General features: G+C 43.1%; 1 protein-coding gene across 1 annotated transcript in view; it reads right to left on the bottom strand.

Moving 5' to 3' along the window:
• Nucleotides 1-26,720, bottom strand: part of LARS2 (leucyl-tRNA synthetase 2, mitochondrial) — a 161,112-nt gene that overhangs the window by 69,643 nt on the left and 64,749 nt on the right. Inside the window, exons 6-7 of the mRNA XM_082663515.1 lie at nucleotides 26,565-26,654; nucleotides 15,451-15,594 (exon numbers count right to left, since the gene is read on the bottom strand). Of these exons, the coding sequence (XP_082519641.1) occupies nucleotides 15,451-15,594; nucleotides 26,565-26,654 (234 nt within the window). The remainder of the gene's footprint in view (nucleotides 1-15,450; nucleotides 15,595-26,564; nucleotides 26,655-26,720) is intronic.

The raw sequence follows: 26,720 nt of genomic DNA, 5'->3' as shown, positions 1-26,720 counted from the left end.
GGCCATAAGGCAGCATAAGATCATGATTCACTGAAGAAAAGTTGAATTATATTCCATATGTAGTTTATATGTATTTAGTTGGATATGAATTCCTCGGAAACTAACCATATACGTAAAGGTACCTATAAACACACTCAGCTAAGGAGAATATTTACTTGATTGAAAGAGCTTATTCCCAAAATCTTTCAGATAAACCATAGTTTCTCCATATTTTCCCTTCCTGGCCGACATAAATGGAACATGAAATTGCAGAGCTACACATACATGTAACATTTTAAGAATGTTACAAAACAAATATTAGAAACATAGAGTTTCTGTTACTGACAGCACAGACTTGAAAAGTCAAACAACTAATTTTAGCATAACCCAGAGGTTAATGGGATTTCTGGGATTTGATCTTTGATATACTAACCTAAAGATGCATGAGAGATAAAAATGAGTCAGTTGGTAAGAACTGCAATGTAAACTTCATCTAAAATAAGGCTTTCCTAGAAATTCTTTCAAAAGAAACCAGCTGCTATGGACACTAGAAGATGGCATGTGGTTATCTCAATTATGAATGAATCATGTACCAAAGTTTCCATGCTCCCATCCACTTCAATTGTAATATGGCCACTGAGCTCCCTTGTAGAAGACATTGTGTTTCGTGTAATAAAAGGTACCAGGAAATCCAGAGAACACAGGGACATGTTGAACTGCCCCATGAGTGTTCAATCAGCAAAACCCAGGAAACTATGGGCCAAACAGCCCAGGTCCTTCAACTGATAAATTGTAAGAAAAAGAAAGGGATAAAGATGGAAACCTGTAGATTAAAGTACTTGAAAGACATCAAATTTAAAAAGTGAAGGTAGGAATAAACTATACTCTCTAGGGAGGCACATTTAGGTGCTAAAACTATAGAGAAATGTGAGGACGTGACTATCTAAAAGTTAGGATAGTAGCTACTTTGGGGCCAGGGAGGCACTTATGTTGAGATGAGGCATGTAGAGGGCTTCTGGAGCGCTCTGGCAAGATCCACTATCTTGACCTACAAGGGCGGCTGCTTTAAAATAATTCAGAAGCTATATATTTGTTATATGGTTATCTGCATTTCATTTTATAATAAAAATGTAAAAACAAAACAAAAACTTTCTACTAAGTTTGGTATTACATAGGTCACAACTCTTATCCCACACTGTTCCCAGAGTATGGCATAGAGAAATGTTGGCCTGTGATCTCTATGATTCAAGTGTAAACTCTCTTGTTTTTCTTTAAACCCCACAAGGGGCCTGACCTAGAGCCTAGGACTGTGTCTTGAACTGGGCAAATGCTCATCAAATTCCCATTTAATTCCCTCCACTCAAGGGAGAGTCTCAGAGAGCAAGCAGTACTACAAAACCAGATCCCCAGGCATCTAGGGAGGGGAGAAGTAACCTTTGTAGAACACTTCCTATGTAGCAGGCACTTTTATGTATGTTGCCTCATTTAATCTTCACAACAGGACAAGTCAAGAAGTATTATCTCCACCTCACAGATGAGAAAACAAGTCTCAGAAATTTCCTCTAAGTCACTCCAAAAGTATGGGGTGGAACAGTGAAAAAGCACTGGCAGCAAGGTGTAGCTGACTCCTAAGTTCATACGCATTCCTATACTCTACTATGCAATGACTACTCTCCAGCAGAGATCCTTAAATCCAGCTTTCCCACAACCATATTTCAGATAGTTTTGGCTTATCATTCTCTAAGTTAAAAGAGACACTTATTAGAGATCTGCCTGCTTCTATTATCCTATTTATATTTTTATTTTTTTCCTGGAAAGAAGACTCTGGTTATAGTCATAGGGCTTGGGTTGTGATCAAAATTCCCTTTCTTCAGATAAGGACACAAAGGCTCCCAGAGGTTTAGCAAGCTGCCCAACATCACTTAGCTAATTGGAGTGAAGCTAAAAACTCATTCCTCAGGCCTCATTTAACTACAATGCATCTTCCTCAGAACCTTTCTCCCCAGTTGCACAGTGAACTTCTATTGTTTAAGCTGCCCAGCACCTGAAGTCTCTTCTTTCTTGGGGGCAGGGGTAGGGAGGTGAATTGCAGGATGGAGTGGCAGGGCCCCACCACCAACTATGGAAGCTAGAAAGAGGGTGCTTTTCCCATCCCAATCTCCTCCTCTGTGGAAGCTAAACAAATAGTGTAACCAATCATAGGCTCAGTACAATTGGAACACTGACGGGGGACCTAGAGGCAGAGGGTCAACTGGTTTAAATAACACACCAGAACTGAGAGGCTGGAGATGCTGGTACTAATGGCAGCAATGACTTAACCAGACCATTCCTAGGACAAGATTTCAGCTGTGCCCTTGTTCTCCCTGATTCCTGCCTAGGCCTGGGTCTCCTGCCTTCCCATCCAACTGTGAGGAACCTGATCCTCTCCTGACCAATGCCTTTTTGGCTTAAGTTAACCAGAGTAACTTTAGGTTGTTTCAACAAAGTTTCCTAACTAATAATGGATTTTAAAAGTTTCAACATCCTGGGCTTCCCTGGTGGCGCAGTGGTTGGGAGTCTGCCTGCCGATGCAGGGGACGCGGGTTCGTGCCCCGGTCTGGGAGGATCCCACGTGCCGCGGAGCGGCTGGGCCCCTGAGCCATGGCCGCTGAGCCTGCGCGTCCGGAGCCTGTGCTCTGCAACGGGAGAGGCCACAACAGTGAGAGGCCCGCGTACCGCAAAAAAAAAAAAAAAAGTTCAACATCCTGATGTGTATCTATATTAGCTGAAACTATACTGTCTGATATCATTGTAGCAAAAGTGTAAAATCTTGAATATATTAATTAATATTAGAAAAATAAAACATAATGCTAATAAACTATTACTCAATCTTCTGACACAATTATATATTTTAGAAAGCTTTTCAATTTATGCAGCGATTTAAGGGGTCTTAAATGCCAACAAGCATGTAACTAGGGCATTGTGAACTCAGAATGACCCTCGGCTTTTCCTCTCCAAGGATTAGTGAGATTCCATTTAACTTCCAAGCAAACCTATGTGTGGTATCACGGGATCTGATGTCTTTCCATCAGATAAAACCCACGTTATATGATCTGAAGGTTAGCCCCAACTCCCACTCCATCCTTTCCTGCCACAGAAAATTCGGAGCTGATGGGGTCCATTTCTGACACACTTTACGCCCCTCTCCTTCCCCTGCATTACTGAGCCACAGTTTACAAACCCTCTCATTGTGTTTTTCTTCTAGATTGAACTGTCAAAGCTGGAATACTTCCTATGGAGGTGCTTTGCTTAAAATATTCAGATCTCTATGAGGACAGAAGATTCAAATAGAATGAAATGTGAATGTTTTGATATGCTAATTGCGGCAGGGAAAAAAGTCCACCTGCTTAAAACCTTACCAAATCTATGAATATTTTTTAAAAATCAAAAGAAATGAAAAAGAAAAAACGAAACCAAACTCTTGAGAATAACCCAGCAAGCCCTTTTTAGTCCCCACTATAAAATAAACTCATTATTCACGACTGAATTTTGAAGAACAGGGCTCCAGAAAGCACCTGCCCAACAGCTTCCAACAAGCCCCCCTCAGCCCAGGGCCAGCCCCACCAAGTCTCCACCAGAACAAGAAGAGCCTGGTGAGCATTTACAGTGCTACAGTTGTTCAATGCAAAGAACTGTTTTCATTTGTTTGTTTGTTTGTTTGGGGTTTTTGTTGAGATTATATCCTTTTTGTGGTGTTTTGCAATTACAGTGACAGTAGATGGTATTCATCTCAAGTCCTTACGTTTGCCAGTTGGCAGTGCCTCCCTTACCCACTCTGGCCAACCTCAATTTATAGAAATCTTACTGGCTCATAGAATCCAAAAACTTGGGGAAGTACCAGGTTTTGAGACTCTTTATTAAAGTGCTATGAAATCCCTTTTCAAATAAAATCTGAGGGAACCCAATATCTAGGAGTTGAAAGCTGAACTATTCTAGGAGATGCCCTGCTCTCTCCTCTAACCCCTCTACATCAACTCCCAAGGCTTGGGCACAACTTGGAAACCATTAATTATTCAACTCCCTTCACTTAATTAATGAAAAGATGGCTCACTCGACCAAGTCAACAGCAGACCCCAAATAATGAATTCACCAGATCTGATTTTTCTGGGGCCATCATGCTCAGTTTTCAGGCATCTTTCTGTAAACTAAAAAAAGAGACAACTTCTTCCATATGCAAAACCTAGAAATGAACAACGTGAATGGGCTCCTCATTCAATTTTTACAAATAATTATTGTATTTAATACTCAGCTGAAGTCAAATTGTAAAGTTTCCCTGTGGTTATTATTTAGCATATATAGAAGTACTATGGTTAGGATTGGGGGGACCTATTATAATCATTTCACTAGGATAAGTCTGAAAAGATGGCCACTGTTGCTCCATAGGTACAGTGCGTGAATGAAGATGCCTTCAGAAGTTGAAACAACACTGTACAGGAATGAGTCTCAGTGTGAGCCTGTGTTTAAGAGCATGTACCACCAGGAGATGGGCTGAAGCAAACATCCAACTGAAAAGGCTTTAGTAATACAAAATAGAATCAGGAATAAGAAAGAGGAAGATGAAAACTACAAAGCTGGGGATAAAAAGAGGATTAGATATAACATGGCTAATCTGACTGTTTCTTCAAAGAAGCAGAAATAATGCCAGGAATAAATCCATACTTCCCAAGAGAAGACAGGATGTGAGCTAAAGCAGGAAGAACAAGGTGCAACAGGACTGTAAATAAGAATTCTAGAAGACGTGGTTTTAAAAACATGACACATTTTAAAGACCTTGGTAAAAAAAAAAAAAAAAAAGTTTAGGCAAACTGAGAAATATAGACCTTTTAAAACAAGTGGATTTATTAGCTACTAAGGGGCAAGTCGAGAAACTGGAACCTTGAGAGCTGGTTACAGATTTGAGACAGGATTTAATGAGATTTAATTAAAATGGACAATTTTTAAAAAGCTTAACACTTAGCCTTCTTCTGAATCAGTATGATTTGATTAGCAATTTTTTTTTTTTTTTTTTTTTGCGGTACGCGGTCCTCTCACAGTTGTGGCCTCTCCTGTTGTGGAGCACAGGCTCCGGACGTGCAGGCTCAGCGGCCATGGCTCACGGGCGCAGCCGCTCCACGGCACGTGGGATCTTCCTGGACCGGGGCACGAACCCGTGTCCCCTGCATCGGCAGGTGGACTCTCAACCACTGCGCCACCAGGGAAGCCCAGCAATTATTTTTGAACGATAATTTGTCTGTATTTTTTCTAAAACTTATTATTGTTGCCAAGATTTCTTTATTCTTTTTGTTTCTGGAATCATTTCAGTGCAATTACTCCAAAGACACAGTATATATTTGAGTTGTAATAAAGGAAAGTCAATTCTGGAGGCAGTAAGATGTTTAAAAAATCTAGATGTCCCCTCTGGAATATTCTAGAGGAATAAACTCTCTCACGTCCCAGTCTCCCTCTTCTGCTTTGGCTCTGGCATGAAGTTGTGCATGAAGATTATAAACACATTAAAAAGCTCTGGCATGATGTTTACCTTGTTTATCTCTCTCTCTCTGATGGTTCTACTTTAATCTCTCTTCTGCAAAATAATATGCATTTCTAGCAAAATCCATTTGTTGTGGCATCTCAATGTAAAACATTTATTTACAAATTCAGTTGTGCTATCCAAGGGTCTCAATTCCAGTGAAGGTGCTATTAACCCAGAAGGGAAATAATCAGTTCTAAGCAAGGCACTCTGCAAATGATGTATGACTTGCCAACAATGTATGGGTCATGGGACTGCAGAGGCAAAAGGAAAAGAGGCAACAAGCAGCCCATGCTTACATCAAGGGTGTATCTCAGAGCCATGTGAAAAGGAGGAACAAACCAAGTGCTATTAAATAGCTTCCGAATAGCTGGAAAGAAGGAAGTGCTTTCTGGGTATGACCAGCATGGATGTCCCGGTGTGCATGCTCTGTGGGAAAGGATGTGGTGAAGGAAACCAGGAAGCTACAGTGGCAGCCATGTATCAACTCATATATCAACTTACTCATGTATCAACTCAGGCCACACACCAGCCTTTTTGTTTTTTCCCTCTGTCTCAGGTAACCCACTTTTTCAGCAGCAAAATGATTTAAATTCCACTAACTTCTAAGAGATGGTGACTATAGGTTCTGAAATGTCACCACCAAAACCTAAGAGTGCAGATGACAGAGGACAAACTCTCTCAGTGACAGAGCCACCTGTCTGATGAGACAGCTTCTGGTTCCCAGAGGCCACCCACATCACCTCACTGCCCCTGTCTCCACAGTACAAGAGAGAGGCTGTAACTGTACCTCTTAGGGGGAGGGAGAAATTAAATCACTATCCTGCAAACAGAACATGGTACTCAGCCCAATCTGTGGCACTAGGCTACCCATGCCTGAAAAGGTGCTTTTGTTCCGAGAAAGGGGAGTTTTGGGAGCAATAATAAGAGCTTTTATTGGTCTAATTAAGAAAAACAAAATGGGGACAGCAGTCCCAGGGGACATTCTGCTCAAATGCCTTCGATTTGGAAGCTTGCTTATAAACTTAAAACTTGCAAGAACATAAGACCATCCCTTTCCAAGACACTCAGGTCTAAAGAAGATGTGTAAATAAATGCTGATATAACCCTGCTATCAGGCTGTTTTGTTTTATGATTATCAAAATAACAATAACCATTATGGAAAATTTGGAAAAGACAGAAAAGGATGGGGAAAAAAATTACAGTTACCCAAAATCAACTTAAGCATCCAGGGAGATCACTATTAATATTTGTTCTATATCCTTCCATCCTATTTATATCCCATCTTCCAGTGATACTGAGATGCATATTTTCCCCACAACTTCTGAAATTGAGACATGTCTTACAATCAATGGTGCCTTTGATTGAGCATTTTTCATTCTCAGTGGAGCATAAAATTTAAAACCAATCGTGTGTTAGAACTGATAAAACATAGTATGAGTGTGTGTACTTGTGCATATGCTTTTACACAGTTAAAATTATGCTGCTAATATACTGTTTTTAAATGACTAGAGTTTGCATTTTACCAGAGTTCACAACTTACTACAGCTCTAGAAAGGATTAAATCTCTTTTTTAAGCAATTCTGACACTCAGAATCAGCCACCCTGGAATAGTAAGCAAAATAAATAGAGAAATGGAAAGATACTGTGGAAAATGGTCACTTTCTATAAGAAAACACATTTTGAAAAACAAAACGGAACAATATAATATGGATATGTATCTGCTAATGTCTGTTCGCTTCCTTAATAGCAGTGGAAGCCACTGGATCAGTCTCACTGTTCTCCAGGCAGCTGGGTTTAGAATGCCCTGGGGTAAGGAAAGGGCCCTGGATTAGAGAATAATGACATAAAACATGACACTGCTCCAGCTCCGAGGTCAACAAGCCAACTCCATCAAGAACAAACTAGAAAACCTCTAATCACTGTACTTTCCGTTACCTGGCCATTTGTGCCCTCTCCCTGTACCTATAACATTTCCTAACTTGCATTAGTTGGCTTCCTGCAACACTCACCCTCCGACTGTCTGCCCTCTGCATGTGGTTGTCGGAAATACTTGGTTGCTTGGGAACTAGTGCTCAAGAGCAGGCGGACGAAACACAGGCCTAGGGCTTGGGAGACTCAGGTTGGGTCCTGGCTTTCCTAGCCTTGGGGGCCTGAGTTATAAAATGAGGAATGGGATCAGGCGGTAATTTTCAGGGACATCTCAAGCTGGCCATCAGCCCCCCTGGGGAGCAGGAGGAGGGCAGGATGTGGCCTACTTAAAATAAAGCAACACCTTATCCCTTCGTTTTTAGACACCATATTGACTTCGTAATTTCCGACAGCAGTAAAGGCAGGCACGAGGGTTGTTTTTTTTTTTTTTTTTGCAGTACGTGGGCCTCTCTCTGTTGTGGCCTCTCCCGTTGCGGAGCACAGGCTCCGGACGCACAGGCTCAGCGGCCATGGCTCACGGGCTCAGCCGCTCCGTGGCATGTGGGATCTTCCCGGACCAGGCCACGAACCCGTGTCCCCTGCATCGGCAGGTGGCCTCTCAACCACTGCGCCACCAGGGAAGCCCCATGAGGGGTTTTTTTTTTTGTCGGCTTTTATGTTTTTCAGATCAGGACAGTGATTAGAAAACACAGGAGACTGAGCCTAATGTCGGGGAGCCTGCACAATGTTCTCTCGGGTTTCTTCTAGTGTTAAAATTCAGATGACTCCCTAAGTTAAAGGAGTTCGTTGGTGACACTCACTAGCGCTCCTGAGCACAACCAGGGACTGCCCCCAACAAGGTGCTAATCAATCTTTTTCCTCCCACGGAGTCCAGGCTAACACCTTGAGAAAGAAGGTGGCCTTTACGCTCCTAAAGGACCTGGCTGGGAGCTCAGAAAGGCTACTGAGGGTTTAAGAGCAAGACATAATGTTTACTTTGTTCATTTTTTTTCCTAATCAAATTTATAATTTATTTCATTGTCAATACACAATAAGAAATATATTATTAATGTATTTCTCCCATTTTCCCCTTGCAATCATTCCATCTTGAAACAAACAAAAAAAAAGGAAACCTTCCGGCTTGCAGAGTATGTGTGCCAAGCTGGAGACTGTGTGTCTCCTTCCTTCAGAAGTTCTCGTTCATTCTCACACACTCTGGAGTGGGTGTGCAGGCAGGGCTGTCTTCAGTTCCCTGATGGAAGGGACAGCGTGTGGGCAAGAACTCTGGGGTGAGGAAATAAGGCGGCCCTAGAGACCTGACCTAATAGAGGCCACATACAGATGTGATTAGGCATTGATGGGGGACATTCCCAAGACAGGCAGGAAGGCACTGCATTTAGGGGACAGGAAATCTCATTGCCTGTTCTGTCATGAAATACCATGGTTTCCAAATCCAGAGCTGGAACCCAGCCCTGCACCAACTCTGGTGAGCTCTTCCAGGCAGAAGTTATCCCTAAGGCCTGCTCAGAGCCAGCCGGCGGCCTTCTCCCAGCAGGCTCACCTTCAGCCCCAGCTGACAGTAAAGAGCCTGTCCCCTTGGCTGGGGCTGCGGGCCGGAAGGGAGGCTGGCGTACAAGTCTCCTGATACACCCCAGGCAGCCTCTCGCTCACCTGCAAAGTGCTGGGGACTGTCAGCCTCAAATCACCTACTTTCCTTTCACCTCTGTCCCCCTCCCACCCGCGCCCCCAGAAGGACTTCACTGCGCCCCTTGGCACCAGACAACGATCACCCTGAGGAGGACTGAGAGGACAGGACGGAAGGTGAAGAGTAGAGTTCGGCTCACGGTTTAGGAGAGAAAAGATCCTGGAGAGGCAGGTTACACAGAGAACAGAAGGAAGTATTATGTAAGAAGGAACAGAATTTAACAATTAATTAGCTCTGTGAGACAGGGAGTCAAAACCAGATCCTGGGGATGGGAGCAGAGTCTGCTGCTTCCAAAAGAAGAGACAGCCAGGGCCTGGGGGAGAACTCGGGCAGGAAGCTGGTTCCGAGAATGCGTCTGAGCACTGGTCTGGGTCCCGGGGTCCAGAGCTGTATGGGCTCTGCCCCCGCTACCATGCAGGAGCTGATAAACTGCTTTTTATAAGGAGGGAAGAATAAGGCCACGCTCAGCCCTGACTGGCCACAGAGGGGCACGGTGGGGGTGAACGCAGTAACAGCGTTAAAGCCACTGGGCTTAACCCTAACCCTCACAGTAGATACACCTCAGCATTAGCGCTGTTAAATCTGGCCCTGGTCTGGATCCTCACGGCTTTTTATCCCAACCGCCCTGCAGAGAAGCTGACAGTTCATTAAATGTTTCTCACTTGCTCCTCTTGGTTCTCAGAAACTTTGCTTCCTCGGCCAACATCTAATCTGTGCACACGCCCACCGTGCGAAGGGCCAGGCTGAACACACAGCAGGCGACACTGGGGCCAAGGGTCTTTTTAGGGGGACAAGGTGGGGTCAAGTCGCCAAACCTCACTGATCAATCCCTTTGCAAAGTTTTCTGAGAGCACAGGAGGACTTGCATGCTGTTACGAGGAGGTGCTTCCTGGCACTCTCTCTGTTCTGGGGCTGGGAGAGGACCTGAGGGTAGAAGCAGAAAGCCAGGCGACAGCCCACTTTCCAGCAGACAGCCAAATGCTTTCAAAGGGAACACAAGGCCTTGGGATTAGAACAAGGGTGCCCAAGGGTCCCCATTTCAGAGTGCAGGGGACTCTTAAGCAGCCAGGGGCACCCAGGGGACTAGACCCTTGTACCGCTGCTCCTCCGGGGCTGTCCTTCTGCTCCAGCCTCCTCCTCCACCTCCCCAAGGAGCTCCTGCCATAAGCCTCATTCCCTTCCCTCACCTCCTTGGCTCTCCAACTCCAGAGTTTCACTCTTTGCATTGTCCAACAAGACCAGTGCGTTCTGGTAAAGGCGTCTCTACTTTACCCACAAGTGCAACATGAAACCAAGATGAGAGGCGCAGAGGGGGCAGGGAAATGGGCGGCTTATTACCTCCCATCCTCCCTGATTTCATAAGGGCTCACTGTTGCCCATCTGCTTCTTGCCAGCAGAAATTCTACTTGGAAATACTTGTGAAGCGTGAAGTTTCCTGCATGTCTGGGAGGCAACAAAACACTCCCTTACAGATATTCTGCACTTCCCATCTTTCATCACCATCTTGTGATACCTACTCAGACCACTGGGTAGAGCTGGGGCTTTTCCTCGCCTCCCCTGCACTCTCCTGCAATGTGATGTTGATCCCAACGGCTGTGACCTCTCATGTCTGCGAATGTCTCCTGCACTAGCCTCCAAGCTCCCAAAGAGCAGGGACCTCAGCTTTTCTCACCTGTATTCTTAGCACCTAGTCAAGAATACAGCTGGGGAGAGAAAGAATGAATTCAGGCTACCTGAGGAGTGGCACATACTGCCAGTGAAGAGCTCAAGCACCTGGATTTGAATCCCAGTGCTGTTACTTATGACCAGTGTGAGCCTTAGTTTCCTCATCAGTAAAACAGGGATAACAGGTGTATCTACCCTCCAAAGAATAATGTGAAGGTTCAATAAGATGGTGTAAGTGAAAGCCTGAGAACTGATCAGATCAGGGGCAAGCAGATAGGAAGTGCGAGGTGATCACTGACTTGGTTCACATTCTAGCAGTTGCCGGGTAACTCCTGGAAACTTAGAAAACATAAGCACCAATTTGGTGTGGGCATTGACTAAGCACCATCAGGGCATGATTATGTCCATCTTAACGCCAAAGAGGAGTCCATGTATAGCGTCCCAGCAGCTGAGGGCCTGCGAGAAGTCAGCCTCTGGGGGCTAAAGGAAGACGCACAGAAACCAAAACCACAAATCTATCAGAAAAGTTCAAACGGGAAGCTGTCTATTTGTCTCGCTTTCCAATTGTCACCCTGTTGTCAGGAACTGAAGTGTTCGTTCCATCCTGCTTTGAATCCCTCTTGCTTTCTGTATGTAAGTCTCCAATCCGCCCTCCTCCCCTTCCTCTCACCTCGTGGTGCTGCCCACAAGCATCCTCCCACACATCTCTGCCAAGACTAATTCATTTTCTTCAGATACTCCTACTGCCAGTTTTCTTTTTCACAGAACGAGTGGCTGAAATCACTTTTAACGTTTCATAAAGCAAACAATCCTAGGAAGACTTGGTGGGGTGGGGGGTAAAGGGAGGAAAATCAAATACGTCACAGAACAGCCTTAATAAAGGATTTTTATATTTCAGGGTTCCCTGTAATTTTTACATCAGGCATCGTCTTTATAATTTGGAAGTTAAGTGAATGAAAGGAGGGCTCCTTCACAGCCATGCTTCCAAGCAGACCACCAGCTGTACATCACAGAGGCAGCCCTCAGAGCTGCAAAACTAGATGTAAATACAGAGCTCTAAAGATAACTGTGGCAGGCACAGCTCACCGGCCATCCCAGCACCCATTCCCCATCCCCTTCCCCCAACCATCTTGACTATAGAAGCTAAAAAGCCTGAGCCTGCTTTCCTAGTTTTCCTTGAAGCTGGGTGTAGTCACATGACACAACCGGGGCTAACAGAACATCAGTGGAAATTGGCTTTGGGTTTGTGGGAAAGTTCTTGCATTCTAGTCACTCACACTGCCTCTTTTGCTTCTTTCTGTCTTGAATGGAAGCGTGATGTCTGATCTGCAGCAGCCATCTTGCAACCATGAGTAATAGGTAGGAAGGAAAGGTCATGAGAATCACAGAAATGCCAACTCAGAGTCCTCTCCCAATTTGGTCCCAGCAACTGGGACTTCTTGTGTGGGAAGTAACCTCCCATCTGTTAAGCTACTGCTTGAGTTTTTATTTACTTGCAGCTAAAAGCATTGTTGACTCAATATCTCATCCTTATCTAAATAGGACCTCATCACTAACTCAACACTATTACTGTTATACCAGGTTTTAAAGTAGATGTCCTATCTCATTTGATCTTCTTTGAAGTTTTGGACCCATTTATCCAAGCACCATTTATTTCTACATCTCTACTCAAATGACTCATGGCCACTGCAAACTCAAAAGGGTCAGGACTATGTCTCTTCCAGGACTCCGTATCCCAGTGAGTAGCTTAATCGTTCACTTTGTGTCTAAGTCAGGGTCTTTCTTGATGACATCATCTCCTACACACTCTCATTCATTATCACCAAGTTCTACAGATTTCACCATCTGAATATTTTTCTAACCTACCCATCTCTTTCCACTACCATCTAAGTCTAAGTTATGCATGCCTGGACCATTGCAATAACCTCCTAACTAGTCTCTCTGCACCCACACTTGCCCTTTCCACAGTGAATTTATAAAAGCACAAATCTGACCATGTCATTCCCTTCTTTAGAATCCTTTAATGGCTTCTCAGGGATCCCATGATAAAGTACATATTTCTTAAGACCTAAAAGGTGTTGCCTGATCTGGCCCCTAACCACCTATTCAGGTTCTCCAGCCCTATCTTGAGTTTCTCCTCTTGGCTCTCTTAGTTTCAGGTATACTGTCATTATTTCAGCTTCTCAAACTTGTCATATCCGTTTCTGTTTTAGGGCTACCACTTGTTATGTTCTCTATGTGGGGGGATGGGGGTTCCCCTATAGCTTTATGGCCTACTTAACCCGTACTCATCCCTCTGCAGCTCAAACAATAAATTTTCCATTTTAGAAGTTGCACTTTTCTGTTCTAGATTTCCAGTTTTTTTAAAAAAAATAGTTTCCATTTCTCTTCAGAGATTCCCCTGTCCACTCATCTTTTCCTTTAAGTTCCATTATCTCAGGATCTATTTCTATTGGGCTGACTCCATTTTCCTCCCCTTTATTATGAGTCACAGTTTCCTGATTCTTTGCAAGTCTAGTAATTTTTTTTTATTATATGTTAGACATTGCAGATGAAACCAACCTTGCAGAAAGTCTGGATTATGTTGTTTCCTTTTAAAGGTGTTGAGTTTTGTTCTGAAAGTTCCTTTTGAAACTGTCAGGCTTACTTTTTTTTTTAATTAAGGTGAGTCTATTTTAATTTTGTCCTTGGTCCTAGGGTGTCATCCACACTTGTAATATATAGCCTTTCTGAGGTCTCAACTGCGTACTTTTGGCTGGGCCATAACTCCAAGGTTTCAGAGCACTGTGCAGCCCCCTGGTATCTCTGTTCTCCTCTCAATCGCATAGTAATCATTTTCTATTAGGCCTTATGAAGTCTTGCTTTGTGCATGTGCAGCCCTCAGCCAAGGACCTGCAGTGAACATGGATTGCTGCCCACCCCTACCTCCCATGCCACCCCCTCTTCTCCTGATTTTCAGAGCAAACCAAGTGTTGACCTCCAAACTCAGCTTTTTCAATAATTCTTCACTGGAGTTCAGCAAGAACCATGCAAGTCACCATGGTAACTAACCATTTCTGCTGAAGAGCTGAAAATTCACAGCTGACAGTTTACAGAATAATGCCACTCAGTTAGATTATTACATTTCCAATTAGAGGCAGAGGACAATTAGGTGGCCTTTCCACCAGTGCCTATTACAGAGTCATCTGACAGGTCCGCGAGGTGACCTGCCATGCCTCCCAGTAATGCAGTCGACCCCAACTGTCAGCAAGTAGGGGCTCTCACTGCCTGGGACGTTATAGAAAGCAACGTCCTCAGCTTCCTTATTATTATTCAGCCTCTCAATACTACTAGTGTGCTTAAAAGGAGTAAGGCATTACGTTAACAAGTTCTAATTAGTAGTTTTCCAAATCCATATGCTACATTCTGAATAAATTAAAAAGGGAAAACAGTCTCATTTTTAAGACATGTCTTTTGAATGAGAGAACTAGAGGTCATATAACCATATGGCATTGGTATGGTGAGCTGGTGTACTACAGTTCTAATTCAGCAAAGTTTTGTAGTGATCAGAGGTTATTTATAACTTGTGCTTTCTTTGCATATAAGAAGTGCAGTATTGGATCTGACCCAAAGTCCATTTCAGTCCAGTACCCTCTCTGTGATGGAGCAACCCATAGGCTACTATGGAAAGGTACAACTATCCTTTGTATGGTGACTACCCCAGGGTAAGAACTACCATGACATACCATCAGTAGCCCTTCATGATGCCTTTACCTTTTCAGATCCTGCTTACTTCCTGTCTTATGCTAATACAGAGATTATCAAATCGCCATGGGAAATGCCCCTGATTTGCTCTAACCACTTTTCTCTGGAGTTTCAGGGAGTGATCACTCAATTCCATATCCTGAAACATGGTAGGCTCAAAGAATACCTTGCACAGAATGGTTCTGGCATACCCAGAACAAGTTATTTTGCCAAGGCTATTGGTGATTTAGTAAGCAATCTCCCCCTTTCAATGGTTGGGTTTGCCTTGAATTCCTGAAAACATAAAAAGCCAGAGGCACCTTAAAGACCACTTGGTCGCACCCTCTCCTTTTATTGATGAGGAAATTGAGGTGCAGGGACTTGCATCAGTTTACACTATTAATCAGAGACACAACAAGAGTTAAAGTCCAAAGTTTGGTTCCTGGCTTAGTTCACTTTCACCCTGGCCTTCCCTCATGGAGACTGGCCATCTCTTCACTCCTTTTAGATGGTCTTCTCTGGACCCTCTGAAATGTCATTCTGTCTTTCCGGAGGTCTTACTAGAACTGCACAGGTGAAGATACTTTCTTCCTTTCTAGCTTTATTGTTGATATAATTGCAGATGAAGATGAATGTTTTTTGGCCTCTATGGCAGTACAATGATATGTTGAAAGGTCAGCAAACAATGGCCTACAATGACCCCCAGGTGCTATTCTTGATTTCCAACTGAAAGACCCAAATCCATCAACCTCTACGTGAGTGACCCTGAGGTTCATGTGCTTCCTGTCTGCACACCCATGGCTCTAACAGCTCTAACTAGAGTTCACCCCCAACAGTGAGGCTCTCCAATACCGAGAAGACCTTGGTGTTGCCTACCAACATGTACGCATTACTGGGGAGCCTCCAGGCTGACACTCACCTTTGCATAAGCAGTTGTCTTAATAAACCACTGTCTGAGGTACTTCTGTTCCACCTTTGCTCCAGAACGCCACGAACAGCCATGTTCATCCACCTGCTCATTGGCAAGCACTGTTTGATCCACTGGGTCCCAGTTAACCAAGGCCTGTTATAATTCATGAAACAAAATGATGCAATCTGGTAAGTATACTGAATAGGATCATATTGAGGTTCCTTACATGTGAGAGGGTCCGCAAAGGCAGTATCTCTGCTCTGAGACTTGAGGGCACCTCCTTGGAGCATCATGTGGCAAGGAAGCCACTAGCAAGCTGTAAAAAAAAGAATGTGAACTGCCTCTGTTCTTTCATTTTATTAGAATAGGTTTGGGAAGGGAGGCTCTAAGCATGTGTCTAACTCAAGTTTGGAATCTGCTTGTATGAAAGGATGGACTTGCAGATTGGAAATTTTAGTAAACAGAGGAAAAGAAGAAAAACTGGTACCTAGAACTTAGCAAAATTGGGTTATTTTAGGGGAAAAAATGTATTTATTTTAATGTAAATAGCTAACACTTACCGAGAGATTACCATGTGCCAGATGCTGTGCTAAGTGCTTTCCTAAGGTTGGCTCTTCTAATCCTCAGGACAACATTTTGAGGTAAGAATATTATTATCCCCATATTGCAGAGGAGGAACTTAAGGAACAGAGAGATTAAATAACTTGCCTAAGGTCACACAGTCAGTAAGTGGCAGAGATAGCAAGGTAGGAACTCAGGTCTCTAGGAACTGTAAACATTTTTGCAATTTTTTAAAACTTCTGTTTAAATTAAGGTATAACATACATAGAGTAATGTGGATAAATCTTAAGTGTACAGCTCAATCAGTTTCTACCATCACTCATACCAAGACATAGAACATTCCCAGCAACCCAAAAAATTCTGTCGTGCCTTCTCCCAATCAACATCTGCCGCCCCGCAAAAGGTAACAATATTCTGAGCTCTCTCTCTATAGATTTCTTTGGCTGATAGAACCTGTAGTCTTAACCATGATGAAGTTTCTCTCCATAGAGTTCTAATTCGTTTCTATTTTCATTTAAAGTACCTCTGCCATCTACATTCACTCCTTTATGACATTTAGGTACAACTGAGTACAAAGAAGGCAATGAGTACAGAGACATGTTTAGGCAGTAAAATACACATTGTTTTTTAAAATTTTAATAAGCAATTTTAATAAGAGATTGTGCTGAATGTTGTCAATTTGCCCATCCAAATCCTCTTTCTACCCTGTTCTGTACACCAGGAAGCTGTCCCCTGTGCCTACATTAACCAGGACCCTTGCCCTCTGGCTGGGTTCAACCAATGAGAGGCACCCTGGCTTCTTCCCAGTTGGGCCACGGCCCCCGTTGGGCAGGCCTCTCCTACTGCTCCAGCTACTGCTCTCCCAGTTCCAGTAATGGCTCCCGATGCCGCCACTGCTGCCTGGGGTGGGCAAAAGCTTCCTTCTGTTCCCAGTGCCAGGTGCTTGACCATCCCTTGTGGGTTTCCCTGAACTCTGCACAGAAACAGTCTTTTTGTTTGTTTGTTTTTGATGTGGACCATTTTATTTTAAAGTCTTTATTCAATTTGTTACAATATTGCTTCTGTTTTATGTTCTGGTTTTTTGGCCGCGAGCCATGTGGGATCTTAGCTCCCCGACCAGGGATCGAACCTGCACCCCCTGCTTTGGAAGGCGAAGTCTTAACCACTGGACCTCCAGGAAAGTCCCAGAGACAGTATTTTCATTACATTTTCTTCAGTGACTGCTTTCGGGTAGGCCCTCTTTTTCCTGCTGGGACCCTGACTGATTCAGAGACATATCTAAAAATTACATAAAAAGTAGGAGTGGAGGAGGGGCTAACCCATCTATGGGTTGTGATTTTACAACTAAAAAGTAGTACATCCACTGAAAAACTTAAGCCTGTGAAGCCTAGAGTCGGAGTGGGAAAGACATGCATTGAATGATTTTCTCCCCTGATTCTAGGGCCCCCCAAATCCTTGAATCCATAAATATAGACAAAATATAGGACAAATTACCTTAGACCTAAAAACTTGAGGTGGATAAACCAAGGGTGACTTACTTATCTATTATCATTGCCCATATTAGGGGTTGGGGGAAGGATACCACTTAAAATAAAAGATAAAAAGAAAGAGCCAAGTATTGTTTGGTAACAAGGACAGCTCCTTCAAAGCCCGCCCCCCCCCAGAAAAACCCCATGTACAACTAAAATGGTATAAAGTACGAAAGGGAGGGAAAAAAGCCCTATATGCCTTCACCTGTGTCTCCTGCCCCCTGCAGGTGACATGGAGAAGCAAACACTCAGCACTGCAGATTGCAAAAACAAATAGGACTTTATTTTCCTATCAACATTCCCACATGGCCTGGCATCTCTCAGACTCCAGGTCACAAAATGCAATAAAACCCTGGTAATGAACGAAAGACAAATAAAAGCAAAACACAAAAGCAATTTTTCCCGGCAATGAAAGTCTTGGGGGTGGAGAAGAGGAAAAACACAAAAGGAAATAAAGTCTTGAATCAAAGATGCATCCTTGTGAGAACCCACTCTCTCTTTTCTTCCCAGGACTGTGATCCACCTCAAGCACAGAGTTTCAGGGTTCAGACTCAGCCTTTCTGCTGGCGGTAAAACCATGGGTGGTCAAAATGTAGGGCCTGTGGGGTCCAGGGTGCACAGCACCTGTGGCCTCTTGAAGCCCTGGAGTTGCTTCCCAAATACCTTTCTCCAGGTCTCCTCTTATGTAATGGTCTCTATCCTACAGCCTCCCCTCAAACCACAGTCTGTCTTCTCTCATCTGGCATTCTTGGGTTTTCACATTTTGAACACTTACTTTGATAGATGCCCTGATTTTTAAGCAAGCACAGTCTTGCTACATAGAATATAGTTTCTGGACAACTTCACTGACTGTAGTCACTGCACTGGTTGATGCTGGTCTCTATCACCTCCTGAAGCCAACTCCATGCTCCTTAGAGTGAACTAGTCGTCTTAGTAAAATACAGCCTATCTCTGTACTTTGAAATCAACTTTAAATCAATACTGAAATCATTAAAACACTTGCAAAAACACTGGACTCTAGTCGATTTTGCCCACTGCTTCCCTCACACAAGTTATCTGGCAACATCACAGAATGAGCCATCCCAAATAAGAGAACTTCCCCGGTTGATCAAGGGTTAAACACTAAGATTAACATTTTTTGTCTGTTTGAGTGATTTGTGGGAAGCTTTCAGAAAGCATTTAATAAATGCACATCACAATTCTAAACAACACGATTCTAAACAAGAATCAGCCATGTTCACAGGGTCAGTTTTGTACAGTGACTGTGGGTGCTGCATCATTTTTGCCTCCTCCCCCTCCCCTTCTTGGCTGTTAGGCTCCTGGAGGTGTGGGTGACTACGGGGTCCATCGGGGATTCTCAAGGCAATTTCATCCTGATTTTGAGTTTATCAGCTCTCCTCTCCGCAACACAGCAGCTGTGGTGCCTGTTGCCCAGCAGGCTTCCTATTCCAAATCTCATCCTTTCTCATCTCATCCTCCTCTTCCCCTGGATTCTCCTTCCCCTTGCGTCCCTGGCCCTCACCCATTTCACAGGGTGCCAGTCCCAACTAGAGCACATCCTCCATTAGTATGTTTTTGTCTCCTGGCCAAGGCATCACTCTTCAGGCCTTTGGCTGCTCTCCATCATTTCCCTTGCTTCTTTCTCCTCAAGCTCTTCTTTTATATGACTGAAGATGTTTTTTGAGTATCCTGTCATGTAGCTTCACGTTCCAGAAGGCTGGTAAAATATATGTTTTAGGGTATTGATTTCCTCAGGGTCTATTAGCTTTTTTCTCGACAAAAGCTTATTTAATTAAGGAACACCATATAGATCTTATTAAAGGATCTAATTCTCAAAATTGATTTTGCTCCATTCCATCTAGAATGGGCCTGAATTTGGACTCAGTCCAGAATGGGGGGTGGAAGGTTCCCAAGGCCAGTTTATTTGTTACCTGCCACCACCTTCCAAAGCCACCAGGGGGCAGACTGAGAAAGGCTGCCTGTCTGTCCACCATGTTTCTTTAAGTAGCTCAGGTAGGTGAAATAGCACTATAAGCAGCTGCCGCTGAAATCATAAAGACAACCAAAGACAAACTCATAAATCAGGTGGCACTCCACAGGTCTCTAGGATGTCCAAGTAGAACACAGCATCATTTTCTCTACTAGCTACATCCACAGAATAATTTATTTTTAAACCAAAGAGGTGAAATTAATGTTCTCCCAAGAAGAGGTCTCTATATTCATATTTTTGGCTGAAAATATTTTGTTCTGTGAGAGCAAGAAGAGATTCCCTTTTGCACGGAAAATAAACATTCTGATGGACAGTGTTTGTTAAGAACAAGATTTAAAGACTCTGGTTCTGTTTTGTAATGCTCTGCTAAAATACTTTCCCTAAATGGCCATTTATACAGCTTGTAGCAGAACTAAATTTAAGAATTAAGGCTATCTTCTTTTAAAAAAGTAAGTCATGACAATGCCATTAGAGGAAAAGTATTAATATGTGAGTTATTTTTTGCCAAATATGCTTTACAAAGTATGCTATATGCAGTCTTTCTAAAGTAAATTAACTTTCTAATGTTAATTTCAAGTTTATATTTTGAAATAAACCCCAGGAATAGAATGTTAACTGACATCGATATGTTTTTATTTATTAATTAAAAAAATTGTTAATTAATTAATTAATTAATTTTTGGCTGTGTTGGGTCTTAGTTGCCGCACGCGGGATCTTTCGTTGGAGCGCGCAGGCTCTTCGTTGTGGTGCACAAGCTTTCTAGTTGTGCAACGCAGGGCTTAACTGCCCCATGGCGTGTGGGATCTTAGTTCCCAGACCAGGGCTCAAACCTGCGTCCCCTGCATTGGAAGGTGGATTCTTAACCACTGGGCCACCAGGGAAGTCCCAATATGTTTTACGTTCTAAAGCCAATTTGAAAATGGCTATCCAATAAAAGGAGATCTACCTGGAAAAAATACTTTGGATTAGAGCTAACTCTGATCTTCAAACAATGTACCAATTGTGCACGTTTGCATTCTATTTATGATTTTTTTCTTAAGATCATGTCATTTAATAGTGACTTTTAAACATTAATACACCAAAAACACTTAAGTCAATGTTAGCAAGTTTTAGTTAGCAATAAGAACATTATCTTTCTAAATGAAAATCCGTGAAACAATCTACATTGTTTTTCTGTGATACCTTCCCATGGACAGCCTGCCTTAGAATTAGCCAGGAAGCTTCAGGATTTTTTTTTTTTTTTTTTTTTTTTGGCTGCATTGGGTCTTCGTTGCTGCATGTGGGCTTTCTCTAGTTGTGGTGAGCGGGGGCTACTCTTCATTGCAGTGCACGGGCTTCTCACTGTGGTGGCTTCTCTTGTTGTGGAGCGTGGGCTCTAGGCACGCAGGCTTCAGTAGTTGTGGCACACGGGCTCAGCAGTTGTGGCTCACGGGTGGATTCTTAACCACTGCACCACCAGGGAAGTCCCTTCAGGATTTTTTTTAACTTTCTGAAGGGGTCTCTTCAGATCCCTTCAGGATTTTTTTTAACTTTCTATTTTTCCAATTTAAATATCATAATGAGGCTTCCCTGGTGGCGCAGTGGTTGAGAATCTGCCTGCTAATGCAGAGGACATGGGTTCGAGCCCTGGTCTGGGAAGATCCCACATGCTGCGGAGCAACTAGGCCCGTGAGCCACAACTGCTGAGCCTGCACGTCTGGAGCCTGTGCTCCGCAACAAGAGAGGCCGTGATAGCGAGAGGCCCGCGCATCACGATGAAGAGTGGCCCCCGCCTGCCATAACTAGAGAAAGCCCTCGCACAGAAACGAAGACCCCACACAGCAAAGATAAATAAATTAATTAATAAACTCCTACCCCCAACACCTTCTTTAATAAATAAGTAAATAAATAAATATCATAATGACTCCAGGTACCTGCAGGCATGCACAGACAGGCACTTATTAAGCACATACTCTGTGCCAGGCACCATCCCAGGCTCTCCACAAGCATTCATCTGTTTTACCCTTGTAACACCCTATAAAGTGGGGAGAAGAGGGTGGTAGGCAGAACAATTGCACCCCAAAGATGTCCACACCCTATGTCATCCAGAATCCAGATGCCCATGTCACTTGCAACCAGTGAATATGTTACCTACATGGCAAAAGGGTCTTTGAAGATATGATTAATGAAGGATTTTGAGATGGGGAGATTAACCTGGATTAACCAGATGGGCCCAAAGTAATGACAAAAGCTCTTATAAGAGAAAGAGGAAGGCAGAAGATTCAGAGTCTGAGAAGGAGAGGTGATGATGGAAGCACAGGTCAGAGAGATTTCAAGTTGCTACGCTCTGGCTTTAAAGTTGGAGAGCAGTTCAAAGTCAATGACAGAAGCAGCCTCCAGAAGCTGGACAAGGCAGGGAAAGAGATTCTCCTCTAGCGCCTTCAGAGTGAAGGCAGCTCTGCCAACATCTTGATTTTTATCCCAGTGAGACCTATTTCATGGACATGTAAGACAATGAATCTGTGCTGTTTTAAGCGACCCAGTTGGTGGTAATTTGTTACAGCAGCAGCAACAGGAAAGGAATACAGTCTGTTCCCATGAGAGAAGTAGTCAGAGGGGAAAACTGGACCAAATTCCCCAGGGGTATGCAGATTGTGAGGCTGGGGGGCGGAGTGTCACACTGACTTGGAAACAACTGGGGAGAAGAGAGACATCTGGAGCCAGTAGCATGGTCATCCTTGTGCAATGGGGGGCCCCAGAAACCCCTTCCATCATCAGAAAAGTTACTCAGCTCCGAAGATGCTGTCTGTGATTGGCTTTGGATCCAACCCAATAGTGATGAGATTAAGCTTCCTACTTGGGTTTGATGTGCTTAGAACTGAAGCAGCATGAACAAACCCGGGGTGTGGAGACAGAGAAGCAAGTGTCCTATGAAGAAATGTTATAATAAACGTTCAATATATTCAAAAAGTCAGCTTAACTATACAATAAATAGATACAAAAAAATCAAGTGTCTTGTAAAGGGATATTACACAACCAAGGGCTCCATGCAAGAAATGTTTACACTATTACATTAACATGTCACATCATTTCATACCCCATGCATATAAATAGTAACTATGCAACTGAGGATAGGTAACCCTGGCTAATCTAATTGATGCTGTGTACGACTGCTTACACTCTTTAAAGAACTGTTCACTCTTTCCTGTGTTTTACCTGCAGGACGCCCTTTGCTTTGCTGTGGCTTTTTCATGTCTTATAACTTCAATTTTTGTTTGTCCTTCCTGCTATCACTTGGAATACACAATGTAGCTCATGATCTCTTACTCCCTCTGCCTGGACCCATGGGTGATTCCAGTGTAGAAACCCCCTTTGGGTATAATTATAATCCACCTGAGCAAGGGAGGCTCTTCTGGGAAGGTGTCTGCCAGGCTGCTAAATCAGCACCGAACCTGTTGATCATAGTGGAAATCTGATGATTTTCCCACCAATTCTCTTCCTACCCTTTTGCTTTTGGATATTGAATAATGCTGCTAAGAAAAATTATCCAAAACTTAGAAACAGGCAAAAGGGATTGCTCCTTCAGTGTAGGCTGGGATTGGCTAGCAGACCCACATCCCCCAGGGATTATCTGATTTTCTAGGGATGTGTACCTTTGTTTGACTCCCTATTCACTATTGTTTAAGTTATTTTACAGCCCTGCTAGGTGAAAAGAAGAGGTTAACTTGCAGAAAACTCAGAGCTACGAAAACGCTTTATGTCTGAGAGCGATGCAAATGGCTCCCATGCAAAGACAATGCCAATGATTTCTGTCTCACAGAAAAGATTGTCCCCGGAATTAGGTTTATGCCTTGTAGGACGGACATTAAGCAGTTTTGATTCTATTAGTAAATTCATTTCAGCACGCCTGTGACCCTATAAACCACCCTTCCTTGAAATCTCATTTGAACCAGTCTTAACATACAAATGGTTCTCTCACTAATTAATGAGTTGAATAAAATCCTTGACACATGTTCATTTTATATTTGTATGGGAGTCATATTTTTAACTTCTGAAAATAAAGCTTTAACAACACAAAAGGTCTGTTGCAGTCAGCACTTTGAACAGGTACTCGTCTCTCACCACTCCTCACCTAACGGGGCTCTGAGCATAGGATCAGCTATGGTGTGTTAAGAAATTAAATTGACCCAGGAGGCTCTACAGTGGTTAAACATCAGTATGACTCAGTTCCACAAAGTTCTCACTCTCAATTTATCCCAGATGTTAATGGGGACGGAATAGTCTCTTTAAAAAAACAAATATAACAACATAATATTTTGAACAACCAATATTTTAATATCCTTAATTTAAAGATGAGAGTGGGTTAGGGATTGTATATGCTGTACAGTGGTTCTCACAGTGTGGTCCATAAACCTCTGGGGTCCCTGAGACCCCTGCAAGGGGTCTGCAGGTCAAAACTATTTTCATTATAATAATAATGCATGGGTACAACGTTCGTTCAAAGTGTAAAATAGGCCAACACATTTTAATATAACAGAGTACAAAAAGTTCATTGATATTTAGATTCAACACTGCAACTGACCTTTAAGAACCCACCACTTGTTGAGTTTTGGTGTAGTATCAAAGGAGAATACTCATAATTATCTGCAATGGTTATTAAAATACTTCTCCACTTTTAGCAGGTTCTGTTATTTAGTTCTTCTGGTATTTACTATTATAACTTTAAGTAATAAAATTGTACTACCTCAAGTATGATATACTATCTTTATTTTTATTTTTTTATTATAATTATTATTTTTGGCTGCATTGGGTCTTCATTGTTGAGTGCGGGCTTTTTCTACCTGTGGCGGCTTCTCTCGTTACAGAGCATGGGCTCTAGGCGCACGGGCTTCAGTAGTTGTGGCACATAGGCTCAGTAGTTGTGGCTCATGGGCTCTAGAGCACAGGCTCAGTAATTGTGGCACACAGGCTTAGTTGCTCCACTGCATGTGGGATCTTCCCGGACCAGGGATCGAACCCATGTCCCCTGCATTGGCAGGCATATTCTTTTTTTTTTTTTTTTTAAAATAAGATTTAATTTTGTTTATTTTTTTGGCTGCATTAGGTCTTCGTTGCTGCATGCAGGCTTTCTCTAGTTGTGGTGAGCGGGGGCTACTCTCTGTTGCGGTGTGCGGGCTTCTCCTTGTGGTGGCTTCTCTTGTTGCGGAGCACAGGCTCTAGGCACATGGGCTTTAGTAGTTGCAGCACACAGGCTCAACAGTTGTGGCACGCGGGCTATAGAGTGCAGGCTCAGTAGTTGTGGCACATGGGTTTAGTTGCTCCACGGCATGTGGGATCTTCCCGGACCAGGGATCAAACCCATGTCCCCTGCATTGGCAGGCAGATTCTTAACCACTGCACCACCAGGGAAGTCCCTGATATACTATCTTTAGACAGTTCTGCTGACCCTCTACCATATAATATGAGATATTCAGCACAGTCATACAGCCTTCCTCCCACCTGACCCCTATTCTAGTTTTTGCTACCTTTGTTAGTTTTAGCTTTAATAGCTACCTTTCAACTTAAAAAAAAAATAGACATAAATCTCTAATTCTCCATCTATGACTCCTTGTTATGAAAGATGTAGGGATCATCTCACGCTTGCTTCTACTTCTCTTTCCCAATTTCACCTCCTGATTTTTTTTTTTTTTTTTAGATGTTGGGGGTAGGAGTTTATTAATTTATTTTATTTATTTTTGCTGTGTTGGGTCTTCGTTTCTGTGCGAGGGCTTTCTCTAGTTGTGGCAAGTGAGGGCCACTCTTCATTGCAGTGCGCGGCCCTCTCACTGTCGTGGCCTCTCTTGTTGCGGAGCACAGGCTCCAGACGCGCAGGCTCAATAGTTGTGGCTCACGGGCCCAGTTGCTCCGCGGCATGTGGGATCCTCCCAGACCAGGGCTCGAACCCGTGTCCCCTGCATTAGCAGGCAGATTCTCAACCACTGCGCCACCAGGGAAGCCCTCACCTCCTGATTTTTGTTAGCTATGTTATTTTTTATGTTGTCAAGGTTTAAGACATTTTGTGTTATTCTCATATTCTAAACTGAGCCTTCTATATGAGTCTCTATACTGATTGTAAAATGTTTTATATTTAAAAAATAATGATATTATAAGTACTATTCTTTGCAAGATGAAGCAATGTGATGTGACCCACAGAAAAGTAAATATAATTCTATGTCATTAAATCCCTCTGGTCAAAGGAGAACATCTAAAGTATAACGGTACAATGAGTTTTCTACTTGGTACTTCTGAATTTTCTAGACCAGTGCTATCTGGTACTTTTCTTATGTGGAAGCATATTCTGTTATGATGGGAATGTTTTATATCTTTGCTGTCCAACACTAGCTACCAGCACGTGAATGTGGCTAGTATGACTGAGGACCTGAATTTTTAATATTATTTAATCTTAATTACTTTAAATTTAAATTTCAACAACCACATGCAGCTAATGGCTATCATCATACTGGACGGTGCAGTTCTAGGCCATGTGATGATACTCTTTCTCTCAACTCCTGCCATCTAAGGCTTATCTACTATTACTGACCTCCTGCTTTAAGAAGCATTCCATTTCTTGGGAGGCCACTAGGTGTGGGCACTGTGCTTGCTGTTCTTTAAATATTACCTTTCTCTTCCCAAGACCCGACAAGGAAGATATTATCACCCATCAGCAGATGAGAAACCATGATTCCTAAAGGTTGTCACCAGCCGGCACACATCTATGAGAGGTAGCTAGGATTTGAGAAACGTGTTCCTCCTAAGCCTCCTTCTTGACTTCATTACAGACATTGTTATGTGCTGGGAATTCAAGGGTGAGAGAAGCTCAAGCCCTGTCCTGGAGGCACCAAACTAAGCCAGACAGTAGTTACTCTCTGGGCCCGCTGTGATTGATTTCATGAATGTGAGGTTGTGTACATTTTCACTGCTACTGTGCAAACAGAGTTTATTTTATTCCTTATTTAACAATGATGTCTTCTAAGAAGATACAGAAGGTTTACAGAATCTTAAAAGCAGAGCTAACTTTAACGTACCTCTTTTTGATAGGCCAGTCCAGCTTCATAGAGTTTAATAAAGAGATACTGAGTCCATTTGTAGTAATCTGGTAAACACGTGGTTATTTCCTGCCAAAGAGGGGGAAAATCAGGTATAGGCCATTGTAAATATCCCCTCTCCCAACATATGCATCA

This window comes from Grampus griseus, assembly GCF_964374135.1.
Source record: "Grampus griseus genome assembly, chromosome: 10".
In the NCBI taxonomy this organism is placed as follows: domain Eukaryota; kingdom Metazoa; phylum Chordata; class Mammalia; order Artiodactyla; family Delphinidae; genus Grampus; species Grampus griseus.
The sequence above is the reverse complement of the archived record's forward strand: the minus strand, read 5'-3'. Positions and strand labels throughout refer to the sequence as shown.